This window comes from Geotrypetes seraphini, chromosome 18, assembly GCF_902459505.1.
Source record: "Geotrypetes seraphini chromosome 18, aGeoSer1.1, whole genome shotgun sequence".
NCBI lineage: Eukaryota > Metazoa > Chordata > Amphibia > Gymnophiona > Dermophiidae > Geotrypetes > Geotrypetes seraphini.
Genome location: NC_047101.1, coordinates 37,871,510 through 37,885,332, shown reverse-complemented (window position 1 = coordinate 37,885,332; position 13,823 = coordinate 37,871,510). Strand labels below are relative to the sequence as shown.

The 13,823-nt window shown below is 43.8% G+C and overlaps 1 protein-coding gene across 2 annotated transcripts in view; it reads right to left on the bottom strand.

Annotated features, from left to right (window-relative positions):
* The window catches only part of ATP10B (ATPase phospholipid transporting 10B (putative)), a 424,301-nt gene that overhangs the window by 71,051 nt on the left and 339,427 nt on the right, over positions 1-13,823 (bottom strand). For both annotated transcript variants that reach the window (XM_033927737.1, XM_033927738.1), the window contains exons 7-10: positions 12,896-13,027; positions 10,995-11,122; positions 9,167-9,419; positions 7,766-7,998 (exon numbers count right to left, since the gene is read on the bottom strand). In XM_033927737.1, the coding sequence (XP_033783628.1) occupies positions 7,766-7,998; positions 9,167-9,419; positions 10,995-11,122; positions 12,896-13,027 (746 nt within the window). The remainder of the gene's footprint in view (positions 1-7,765; positions 7,999-9,166; positions 9,420-10,994; positions 11,123-12,895; positions 13,028-13,823) is intronic.

Genomic DNA, 13,823 nt, shown 5'->3' with positions numbered 1-13,823 from the left:
GCTTCCATCCCCAGCCCTCCAGACTCACCAGCCCCCCTGCTGATTCCCAGCTTCCATCCCCAGCCCCCCCAGCCGATTCCCAGCTTCCATCCCCAGCCCCCAAGACTCACCAGCCCCCCTGTTGATTCTCAGCCCTCCCTGCCGATTCTCAGCCCTCCCTGCCGATTCTCAGCCCTCCCTGCCGATTCTCAGCCCCCCTGCCGATTCTCAGCCCCCCCTGCCGGTTCATTTACTTACTCGACTGGATGTGGAATCGCGGGGAAGAAAGGAGAAATGCGGAGAGAGAACCAGCAAAAAATACCCTTTGCTTCTAAGGTCCGCTGCATGAGGTCTGCTCACTCCTCCCTCGACGCTCCCACGTCCTTTCATTTCTTCTGATGTAACTTCCGGTTTCGCAAAACCGGAAGTTACATTAGATGAGAACGAGTCTGGTGGCCAGCGGTGAAAAAAAGAATGAACTTCAATCGGGGCTGAATCGGTGAGTCCAGTTTTTTACAAAAACGAACCGATTTGAATCGATTCACCTGATTTGAATCGGTGAAGCGATTCAAATCGGTGAAGCGATTCAAATCGGTGAAGCGATTCAAATCGGTGAAGCGACTCAAATCGTGAATTGGGTAGCACTAGTACACACTACTGCCTAGATGTGGCAGTGATGCTGTAATGTACAGTCTGTAAGTTACATGTGTAAATGTCCACCTTGCTTCTGTCCCACCCATGGCCTCTCTGTGAATGCCCTTAAAATTATGCACTAAGGAGTCCTTTTACTAATCTGCGGTAAGGGCTAGCGTGTGCTTACCGTACATTAAAAAGACTTATTATGGGACATGCACCGGCATTCTGCAGTAAATTTTCCAATTTGTACATGCGCACCGTCCACTAATATGTTATCTTCTTTGAGGGAGTGTGTTATGGGGTGGAGAGCGGGTGTGACAAAACTAATCAGTTAGTGCATGAGGCATTGCTGTATGCTAATTGATTAGTGTGGGGACTTTGACCACTTACAAAATAGGTGGTGGTAAGAGCTCATGTGGTAAGTTTTTTTAATGACAAACCAAAAAAGAGAAATACCATATTTTTCGCTCCATAAGACACTTTTTTCCCCCAAAATAAGGGTGGGAATAAGGGTGCGTCTTATGGAGCGAATATACTCCCCTTCCAGCGGTATCTTTAAATTGTGGTGGTTGCTGGATGGCTCCTCGGAGCCAGCGCTGCACAACTGTGCTAACGCCTGGGCCCGCAACACTTCATCGGGCAAAGTAGTAGATCGGCATTCGGGACGCACTCAGCTGACATAGCGGAGACTGCCGCAGACATCTAGCAGGCACAGAACGGCAGGACGGGGATGGCGGCAGAGAGGGCGGCAGAGAGAGCTTATCAACGCCAGCGATCCCAAGGCAGACTCCACCCGAAGGGAGGCAGTGCACAACTGTCGTCATCATCCTCCGAGCATAGCAGCTGCCATGAGGAAGAGAGCAGGGGAGAGACCACGGCTCTGTTGACGCAGAAGGGGGACTGATTGCTGATACAGCTGGAATCGGCATCCCCCTCAGGAAAACTGAAGCATTTTTGGCCTGGGTCACACCACAGAGTCCATTATATTGATAAAAAGTTTGATGTATTGACCGATAATGTCAATACTGAAATCTCCTGGATTCTTCCCTATAATTCGGAGAACTGGTAATATAGTAGTCGAGTTGCTTTTAATCATGATAACCCAGCTCAAAGTAAGCACAATTAAGCACTGCTTTGCAGATTCTGCACCTCCTATCACGTCTTACTATTTAAAGAGATATCTTTAAGATTGGTGCAATCTCTGCCGTTTGTTTACAAGGTATACAGAGAATCAATAGAGCAGATCTATCTGGTTGAACTAGTTCTGTTGAGTGATTGCAAAGTCCTCGTAATCCTTTGCAATCTCTTTGCTTTAATGCTGTTTATAAATGTTCACCATTGTGGTGACTTGCACAGGGGCTGTTGCAAAGGGTAGATAGGCACAGTGATTGCCTGGGGTGGGACAAGTACCTTGCTGCCTTTTTGAGACAGGATATGACTTTGTAAGCAAAGAACTCAAAAAAGGAAGGAGGAAAAGACTCTTTACCACGGGCATTGTTTTGTCCAGAGAATGCCCTATGGTACATCTAAGGCAGTGGTGTCAAAGTCCCTCCTCGAGGGCCTCAAACCAGTCAGGTTTTCAGGATTTCCCCAATGAATATGCATGAGATCTATTAGCATACAATGAAAGCGGTGCATGCAAATAGATCTCATGCATATTCATTAGGGAAATCCTGAAAACCCGACTGGATTGCGGCCCTCGAGGAGGGACTTTGACACCCCTGATCTAAGGGAAGGGCAGATTTTTATACTTTACAATGCTGCAAACAGCTTTCATTCACTACCATAATATACCATATACCGTACTGTATTTTCTTCTATACTGCAAGTTTTGACAAGGATTTAATGAGGTTTACAATAAAATTTCTAATCAGCGATCATGAACAATGAATTACAGGCTTGATGAAGTAGAAATGTCTTTGCATTTTGAATTATGGGTGTGAAGAGATGAGTCTTTAGCATTCTCCTAAAGCTGTAATATATGTCCGGATTTATACTCTACCAATGCCCAAATAAAAGACAGTCTAACTAGGAAACAGAATTTCTTCCTTACAGTCCTCCATAAATGATTATGATTATAAGACACTAGATCAGTATCTACTACTATTAATTATTTCTATAGCGCTACCAGACGCACTCAGGGCTGCACAGAGTCACAAAGAGTAAGGAAATAGTCCCTGCTCAAAAGAGCTTACAATCTAATCAGGCAAGACTGACAAACAGGATGTCATGGATACAGTTAAGGGGAACGGTTAATCAGCTGGCTGGGTTAGAGGGCAGAGGGGAGTACAGGACAATCAAGCCATTGTGACATCACTGATGAGGTTGGCTCTTATTGGTGGAAAGAGGCATTATGACATCACAGTCTCAGCTCTACTTCCCAAAGACTGAAACTCTTCACACTAATGCTACTACTATGAATTATTCCTATAGCACGACCAGATGCACGCAGCACTGTATAGAGTCACAAAGAGTAAGAAAACAGTCCCTGCTCGAAAGAGCTTACAATCTAAACAGACAAGACAGACAAACAGGATGTCATGGATACAGTTAAGGGGAACTGGCTGGGTTGGAGGGCAGAGGGGAGTACAGGACAATCAAGCCATTGTGACATCACTGATGAGGTTGGCTCTTATTGGTGGAATGAGGCATTATGACATCACAATCTCAGCTCTGTTTCCCAAAGACTGAAACAGGATGTCATGGATACAGTTAAGGGGAACGGTTAATCATCTGGCTGGGTAGGAGGGCAGAGGAGTAGGGTTAAGGATTGAAAGCTATATCAAAAAGGTGGGTTTTCAGTCTGCTTTTAAACAAGGGAAGGGGCTTGACGGACAAACTCGGGTAATTTATTCCAGGCATTGGGGGCAGATAGATGAAAGGAACAAAGTCTGGAATTAGCAGTGGAGGAGAAGGGTAACGCTAAGAGTGACTTATCTGAGGAAGGGAGTTCTCTGGGAGGTGTATAAGGAGAGAGAAGTGAGGAGAGATATCCAACCTAGAACAGTTCACAATAAGGAGCTTGTACTTAGTAATATTGCAACAAAGTGCCTCTGAAGAATTTATTATTAGCCTCTTAAGAATCTGACAGCAGATGACTCTCAGCAGCGAGTTTCAGCTAAGGGGCTAAGGGTAGTGGGAGTTGGGGAGGGAGAGGGGGGAAGCGAATAAAATGATGCACGTCACAAGTACGAATATTGAATCAAGTGAGACCTGCCTCTAATTGGACAGGTGGGCAGTAAGATTTCTAAGGTAGATGTAACATTCCCCGAAAAGGATGGAGGGCTACAATTAGAAAATTTTATTGCTGCTTGACAAATAAAAGATTCATATAAAAAAAAAAAAGAAAGAATCAAATGAGGAAAAAGGCAGGAGAATTAATCATTCTAGCTCCCATGTTTGCATTATGGATGCAGCAAATGTTATGCAGAAACATTTTAAGAACACATGTGGGCTGCTGTGGGAGGAAAAAAGAGACCTTGTACAGCACAGCACACGTGGTTTTGCAAGGAGGAAATGGATTCATTCTACCATATAGAACTTAAGAACATAAGAAACGCCTTCACCGGATCAGACCAAGGTCCATCTAGTCCGGCGATCCACACACGCGGAGGCCCATTTAGGTGCTCCTTGTTGGAGACCCGCGTATCCCTCAATATGATCTGCAAGAAGGTGCACTTCAGGTGAATCGATTCGAATCGATTTACCCCACCAAAAAATCGGCCTCCCAATTAAATTGACTGACCCTCCCCCCTCACCCCTAAAGTAGGAGCAGCAGTGCTGCCCCTTGCTGGCCTGCCACTCCTGCTTTAGAGGGCGAGTGGGGAGGGTCACTCGGGAAGTAGCTTCCCCGCTAGTATTTGGCTTCCCACAGCAATTTACTGAAATTCAGCAGCCTGCCCTGCAGAAGAAGATCGCTGGCTCTAGCGATCTTTGTAAGCTGCCATAGGTTGTCCGAGTTGTCTTCACTCTGCCGCGGTCCCACCATTCTCTGACATGTGGCAGTGATTGCTGTACCTTAGAGGGAACACAGGTAGGGGCAGTTTGCCCTTTTAGGCTAGATTCACTAACCTGCCCGATAGGGCCCGATCTGGGCAGATCCAATGAATTCACTACAGAAAAATATGCAGATGGGGCGATTGGAGGAACGCCCCCTGCAGATGGTATGTGCATGCGTTTTGTGTGTTGTTGGTTTTTTTTAACTGGAAGTTTTTTCCCGGGGCTTCTATCTCCAGTGGTGGCAGCCTCTTCCCTCCTTCCCTGCACTGCGAGCCCGCTGGTTTAAAGCGGGGCTGCACTGTGGCGTGCAGCCCCACTTTAAACCCACGGACTTGCACTGCAGGGAAGGCATAGTGCAGCAGAGATCAGTCTGGGAGCCAACAGGCATTGCTCTCTCCCCTGCCCCAGGGCTTCTGCAACCCCTGAAACAGGCAGCAAGATCGGGGCAGCAGAGAGCAGGGCAGAGAACATGGTGGTGCTGGAGAGTGGGAAACGAAGCCGCCTTCCCTGCAGTGCGAGCCCGCAGGTTTAAAACGGGGCTAAACGCCGTGGGCTCGCACTGCAGGGAAGGCAGCAGAGATCAATCTGGGTGGCGAGAGGCATTTTAGTTGCGTCCCCGGCCCCAGGGCTTCTACAGCCCCTGAAACAGGCAGCGAGATCGGGGCAGCAGAGAGCAGGGCAGCGCTGGAGAGTGGGAAAAGAAGATCTGCGACTGGTCCCCAGAAGTCGCTTCTGGAGTTGATCGGCCAGCCCAGTCGGATCGGGAAATGTGTGTTGTGAATCGCGTCCCTGCCAACTTTGCGTTTCTCCTCATTTGCATGCATGGATTTGAAATGGATCGCTGGAGAGGTTAGTGAATGGGGCCGGAGGGAAATTTGATCGTAAAGGGGTCGCAAACCGATCGGTGCACGATCGGTTTGCTTTATGAATCTAGCCCTTTGTCAGCTAGGAGCAGAGGTAAGCAGCACGAATCTTAAAATTTACAAGTTCTACGTTACATAAAAATTCAACTTAAGAACAGCTTTAACCCTTTCAGGACCATAAGGATCGTAGGCCAATTTTTGTGGTTTTGACGACATTTTTATGGTAAAAAGGGCTTGCAGATGCCAAAAAATTGATTTTTTTTTGTGAAATATCATTATTTTTATTTAAAAAATCACACTTCTGGCTTATGGACAGTGTGGCAAGTGAATCTTCTCGTCAATCTGGCAACGACGCTAATGAATGAATGTCGGAACCAGTTTGTTTACATAAAGGCAGTATCATATGGAATCCGTACATATCAAATTTAGAACTGTAGACTATCCCAATCAAAATTTATAGGATTTTAAAGTTATGGGACAAATATGTCCCTTGGTCCTGAAAGGGTTAAGAACAACTCATTCTTAACCTGGGGACTGCCTGAATATGTATGTACAGACTTTCATAATATTCATATTTTTATCTGTATTACTCATAGAAACATAGAAAGATGATGGCAGAAAAGGGCTACAGCCCATCAAGTCTGCCCACTCTACTGACCCACCCCATTAAGTCTGAGTGCTGCTCGACCCACGTAGGGATCCCACGTGGATGTCCCATTTATTCTTAAAGTCGAGCACGCTGGTGGCCTTGAGCATGTGTGTGTGGGGGGGAAGGGGGTGGGGGGTGGGGAACACTGTTTCATGGGTGTGGTTGGAAAGGAGGGGTTGTAATCTATAACTGGGTACCTTTTTTTGGTGCCCTGAGCTGTGCAGTAGGATCCTATTCTATAACCCTGTAAACGTAGACATGCAAATTTCAGGTTTTGGTAGTATTCTATAATGGAACGTGGGTGCCCCAGTGTCATTATAAAATCGTTTTCCACTGTGCATCCTCAGGGTACTTAAATGGAGACGCCTAGTTTATGGAGTTGTGCATACAATTTTTAAATTATGTGCCCTAGTGAATATTAATCTTATTAAGTCACAATCCCCATTTATCTAACACTTTGTATTATTGCCCCAATCTTCATTCTCTTAGAGTGCATACAGTATAATGTTTTGTCCAAGTCAAACTACAATTTTTTTGAATGGGTGGTAAAACCATTATTACATGGCTGCATGTAATTTGTATAGCACTGCATTCACACTTAAATAAAGGGTAATTTTCTTTCTGCTTCTAATACCCCCAGAATATAATAAATAATAATAATAGTTTATTTTTATATACTGCCAAACCATCAGTTCTTAGCGGTTTACACAATAGGAATTACAATAAGTAATTAAAATACAGATCCAAATAACGTTTTATAAAAGATGCAGACTAACAAAATACAACCCTAACTTATTCAAAGTAAAATATGAACAATACAGATTATTTTTGCTAAAATAGATAAGAAACTGTAAACATTATTCCATAGAAATAATAAGAAATCCGCTTATCAAGATAATTTTGAAATCGATTAAATATTGCATTGTTTTAAATAGATAGGTTTTAAGATCTTTCTGAAATTGATAATAAGTGAGGGCTGGAGAAATAAGAGCATTCACTATTCAGCTATCCCCTGAGTAGCAGAGCAGCTATAAGAACATAAGCAGTGTCTCCACTGGGTCAGACCCGAGGTCCATCGTGCCCAGCAGTCTGCTCACGCGGCGGCCCAACAGGTCCAGGACCTGTGCAGTAGCCCTCTATCTATACCCCTCTATCCCTTTTTCCAGCAGGAAATTGTCCAATCCTTTCTTGAACTCCAGTACCGTACTCTGTCCTATTACGTCCTCTGGAAGCGCATTCCAGGTGTCCAGCACACGCTGGGTAAAGAAAAACTTCCTAGCATTCGTTTCGAATCTGTCTCCTTCCAACTTTTCCGAATGCCCTCTATGCTAGCCATATTCCAGTGAATCATTCTCTACAGCCTCAAAACCCTTTTGAGATCTTTTAATAAGACAAACTATTCATTAGGCCTGCACCTGAAGTTGGTCTTAAGTCTAGCCAGTCATAATCTGGTTTTTGAGTTCAACAGCTAGCACTTTGGGGCTAATTTATGTCCTGAGGTAGATCAGACTTTGAGAATCTAAATCCAGATGTTTGGGAGCAACACATTTCAAAGTGGTCAGTCTAGCCTTCCTAAATTGAATATGGTTTAATTCTGAAGCTCAAGGGCCAAAACTTTACTAAGAACAGTCTTACTTACTAGTGGACTGCTAAAGGCTACTTGAGATGGTGGAATGTCGAAACGCCCCTCTGACTTCTTTCGATAGTGGCCCTGGAAATGGGCCCGGGCACTATGACACCTCCTCAAGGCTCTGGTGCCTCTTTGCCTCACAGTAGATGGGTTGCTGAAATGTAGATTATGCCATGACAAAGTATGCATTGCTGGGATATCTTCTTCATAATCCATTTCAATATAGCTCTCGAGGCGTTTTGCTGTAAAAATAATTAAGAAATTACAAGTTGGTTTTCTTTGTCATAAAAATTCTATTTATCAAGACTTCAACCAAGAATCTGTTACCAGTAATAAAGAATAATAAAAGGATGGTTTTTTCTCTCATAAGAACATAAGCATTGCCTCTGCCGGGTCAGACCAGGGGTCCATTGTGCCCGGCAGTCCGCTCCCGCGGCGGCCCCCCAGGTCCATGACCTGAAAGTGTTCCCTACCTAACCTAAAATATCCATACCCTATTCGCTCAATGTCCTGTAAGGTAAACCTCTATCTGTACCCTGTTATCCCCTTCGCTTCCAGGAAGTCATCCAGTCCCTTTTTGAACCCCAGAATTGTACTCTGTCTTATCACCTCTCCAGGAAGCGCGTTCCAGGTGTCCACCACCCTCTGAGTGAAGAAGAACTTCCTTGCATTCGTTATGAATCTGTCTCCTCTCAGTTTCTCTGAATGACCTCTTGTTTTAGTTGTCCCTGCTAGTCTAAAGAATCTGTCCCTCTCCACCTTCTCTATGCCTTTCATGATTTTATAAGTCTCTATCATGTCCCCTCTCAGTCTCCGCTTCTCCAGGGTAAAGAGCCCCAGGTTGTCTAACCTTTCGGCATATGTTCATATCTATGAACTTTTCAGGTATGAGGGGCCTGCTGAAAAGTTCTCAACCCAAACAAACAAATCTGGGGTAGTCTCCATTGAGTCCAATAACTTTTTCACTTTTTTCGTTCTGTATTTTTCCATTGGAACAAAAAATTGGAAAAACATTGGACTGAGTGTAGAGCCCTCGATGGAGACTGCCCCAATTTTGTAAGTCGGGCTGAGAACTTTTCAGTGGCCCCTCATAAGTGGATAGATCTCTTGGTCTATTTTCTTACTCTCAGTGAAAACCGTCTCAGCACTTATCTAATGAAACAGGATTTCAAAAGATTTTGTCTGAAATAGGAGCATACCCTTAAAACAACATTGTGAGATCTGGATTTGGATTTCAGAAAGAAATGCCACTCCTTTTAATGCTAGTGTCCCAGTGGCCTTCACAAACAAATATATTCATACAAAATATATTTTCCTGATGGATTTGAATATTTAGTAATGAAAAATAACTTTAACATATTTTTGTAAGAAGGGTGTTCAAGTGAGTCTAACATTTTCAACACATCTTACCATTCTCCTGATGGGAAAACTCATTGCCTGTAATGGTGCATCGTCGAAATACCATCTTATTCTCTGTTAAAGTTCCAGTTTTGTCCGAGAAGATGTACTGAATTTGCCCCAGGTCCTCGGTGATATTTAAGGCACGACACTGAATAGATAAGTCTATTTCTTCATCATACAAATCAAGGTCATTATGAATAAAGTAGATCTGGCCCAGTTTTACTAATTCAATTGACACATACAAGGAAATCGGAATTACGATCTGAAAGAAAGGTATAAAAAGTGTTAATATTGCCTGATAGACCTTCCCTTATATCAATACTGTCTTATATTAATCTTCCCATCTATTTCAAAGGTTATCCCATTTTTAACTATAAAAATGCAGAAACTAATAGAAAACTGAAAACAATAAGGTATATAAGAATTAAATTAAATTAAAATTAAATACCACATCTTTATGCTACCTCAGTAAAAGAATTATGGGGGGGGAGAGTAATTCTGTAACTTGGCATCTCATTTCAGGCACCCCAATGCCATGTCCTTAGTGTTAATTTTATAGCAGTATAAGTGCACCAAGATACCCTTATAGGACACTAGCATACGTTCGCATTAGTGAGATGTTTATATGGCTTCCTTTCTGTGAAGTTCACAGCAGTGCCCTGTAAGGTGCCCCACTACTCTGTTGCCACGTCTGGGTGGCCAGTCCATCACTTTGCTGACCCCTCCCACTTCCAAAAGGTCTTTTCTAGGTGTTTTGGACTTGGATGATTTTTTTGGGATCAGAATACGGTATAAAGATAGATGACTTAGCAGTCTGGACGATCAAACAGCTGGACGATTAAAAAAAAATTTTTGGACATATTTTTCGAGAATGGACTTTAGACGCTGCCGACTTTGGACGACTATACTCAGATCAATGTCTACCACCTTATTTCAAAAAAACCTCTTATAGGTGTCTTTCAGGGCTTCAGACATGCCATTTGGTCACCACATACCAAATGGCAAATGCCAAATGGCATGTCTAAAGCCCTGAAAGACACCTATAAGAGGTTTTTTTGAAATAAGGTGGTGGACATCGATCTGAGTATGGTTGAGTTATCAATGCCATATATATGACTGAGACATTTACGACTTTGGACGACTAGCACCTTAGGCCCAAAACAGACTCTATATATGTGTAATTTTGCATGCTAAGCACAAAAAGATTATGGAATTAAGGGTAAGGGTTGGATTTTCTAAACGGCATCATTGGCGGAGGTTGCTTAGAAAAGTGGTGCCGATGACATGTCAACCAAGTGACAGTGCCGTTTAGAGAATTGTGGCCACATCGAAAGTAGGTTGCTGGAAATGTAGGCCAGAGTTTTACAGGCCTGCATTTCCGGCGCCTACTTTAGACGAGAATCGCAACCATAGAGGCGCCTAACAACGCCTACGTCCACTTCCGGCATAAACCATGCCTACTTTAGATGTAGGCACCAGTAGGCGCTTCTATGGATGGGAGTTAGACACCGCTGTTTGTAGGTGCTTGCAAGTGCCTACTTTTTTAAAAATTAGATTGGTTTTAAACAATATGGTCAATTACCGCGTCCTTTATCACCAGTTAAAACAATTAAGTTAGGTGGCGATAGGATGCCTATCACCCTCTAGCTTTCGGCACAGTTTTGAGAAATTGGGCTAAGTGCGCTTCCAGTTATTCATAGTTGTCTAGCAGTTTGCCAGAAATCAAAAGTCATCTCGGTTAATTTATTTGTGGATGTTTCTTATTCTCAAAAACCATGCAAAGCAAGGCTTCGGTGGGGCTCAAACAACCTTTGACCTCATAAGTTCAAAATATTACCTGCAAAAGAATTATCATTGTCAGGAACATGTAGAAACTAGCAAGAGCAGGAGAAATATATGTGCCATTATTTTCTGGAACTTCAAAGATGGGTCTTTCATTAAATGCTACTGTCGAAAGGCCATGCCCTAAAGCAAATAGAAAAGAAATGGTTTCAGTGGAATAATATCAAGACTGTGCTTAGGCATGGTGAAATTAATTGAATAGCATTACCAAGCTACGCTAGATCCTTTGAGGTCTATGTGGGATTAATCTATTCAGTCCAATGCCACTCCAAATAATGTTATTTGGCTGAATTCCAGACATCTGATCGCACAAAAGGAAAAGAAATAATGGAGTAGTTTATTGGTCAGAGCACTAGGCGACAGCCAGGGAAGCCAGGTTCAAATCCCACTGCTGCTCTTGTGATCCTGGGCAAGCCATATAACCCTCCATTGTTCCAGGTATAACCTTAGAACATTGGTTTCCAACCTTTTTCATATAAAGAGCAGCCGTGCGAATTTGAGAAAGCTCTGAGGGACACCCAAAAGATTTCAAGCTTACACAAACTACTAATTTTGCAAACTGCTTTGATCTGCTTGTTCAGACTTGGTATTAAATATTAAAAGTTAATACTGATATTGATTGCACAACACTTCAAAAATCTATTAAAAAAACCAGAATCACTTCATCTTGGATTGTTAGCAGTGGCAAATTCCACTAATAGCACTTAAGAGATTGTTTGCAGTTACTTTATCAAGTGGGCAAGATTTAAATTAACATATTTACATGTTTGAGGGCCTTAATGGAAGACTGGGGCTGCATATAGCCCTGGGGCCACACGATGGAGACCACTGCCTTAGACTGTAAGCCCTCTGGGAACAGGAAACTACATACTGTATCTGACTATACCTCTTCTTGAGCTACTACATGTTGTGAAGTTATATAAAAAATATGATTGGATAGGGATGCCTTTAGGGTAGGGTTACCCGACATCTGGATTTCCCTGCACATGTGCTCCTTTCATTCATGCAGGAGGACATCCCCGCAGGCGTCTAATCTGCGCATGTGCAGATGTGCTGCCTGATGAGTACAGGCAGTAGGGCGCGGGGCTGGGCTGGAGCAGGCTTGGGGGCATGATGGGGCTGAACTGGGGGCGTGACGGGGCGGGGATGGGTGGGCCTGGAGGCTGGTCTAGGGGGGGGGGTCCGGATTTTCCAGGGTAAAGTTTGGAAATGAAAGGTTTGTTTCCCCCCATCAAAAATCCTCCTCCTGATGCTTCTCATCAGAACCCCCTTTCAGAAAACAGCCCACCACAAATTCCCTTCAAAGACTCCCTATCACAAATCGTCACCTGAAGAGCCCCCTCTTTTCCGCTGACACCTTACTTTCTCCTGTGCTCTGCTGGACTTAGCTGAGGAAATCTTTGGTGTCTAGAAGTTCCAGACAGACGCAATCCCCATTTTGAATCCAATGTCAGCAGGGGAAGATGCAACTAGGGCTCCTTCCTGCCCTAGGACTCTTAGACACCAGGGATTTCTACAGGTAGGCCTGGTGGTGTTGCTGGTGGGAGTGCCTACAGGAGGCTTTGGGTCTTTGGGAGAAAGGGGGGTTCTTCAGAGGGTATTTGCCATGGGAGGGGGAATTTCAGGATGGGTTTTGTGAAGCTACCTGGGAATACTGGGCCACAGGTTAGTGGTTTGCTGCTCCAGGGCAGGAAAAATAAATTCATGTCCTTATTTTCCTGGAATAGCGCAGCTTGTGGTATTCATCACAAGTTGTAATCAAATTTCCATAATAATGAGGTGTTTTGCATGCATTTGCATGCATTTGCATAATTTTATCCCATGGTAACTTAATGTGCGTTACAGAAATCCAGCTATATTTCCTAAGGAAAGACACTGCTTTTTTTAACATCTTACCTAATGCTCCAATGAAGCACATGATGAATAATAGCCCCACACAAGAGAAGACATCAACATTCATTTGTCTCTCGATCTTGCTGCGCTTATATCGAGGGCCACTGTTGTTCAGCATTGCTTTCGTCTCATGACCTACAAAGCACAAATTGCAATGGTTTTTTTAATTAAGAAGTGTGCTGGACAAAAATCTTAAATCTACCTGCATTCTTTTGCAATCTGTGAGCAAACATTTACGTCAACTCTACGGTTAGTGAAATGTCTATATCTGTTAAGTAGGCACATGAATAGGGTTACCAAACGTCTGGGAAAACCCAAACATGTCCTCTTTTTAGAGGACTGTCCAGATTCTCAGCGGACTTTCCAAAACCTGGCAATTTGTCCGGGTTTTGGAAAGCTCTGGCCACATCTGGAGGGCTTCCAACAAGCATGTGTGGATGACGTCACATGCATTTGCACAAGCTGGAAACCCTCCAAACGTGTCCTGGAGATCAAGAGAAAAAGAGATGCACTTTTTTGTGGGCGGGGCTGGGACAGAAAGGGGCATGGCCATGCACCCGGGTTTTCCCATCGGCAAATACGGTAACTCTACACATGAAAGACAGCTTACATTAGCATGCTATAGAGAAAAGTAGGCCCCAACTTTTCTTTATAGAATAGACTTCAACTAGGCCTAAATCTAGGTACCTTCATACAGATTTACTCTCGTAATATATAATTCTATCAGGAGGGCACTTTAAATAACCTGAAAACTGGCATTTATGTGCTTATGTTCCTACATATGTGCACAAATATTAATATTGTGGCTCTACGTTCAATGGCATAGCGAGGATTAGCGGCACCCAGGGTAGTGATGCTCCTCTCCCACCCTCTTCCCCACCCCGCTGCCAGGCGCGCAAACCCCTTCCCTGTACCTTCTTATCTTCGGTGC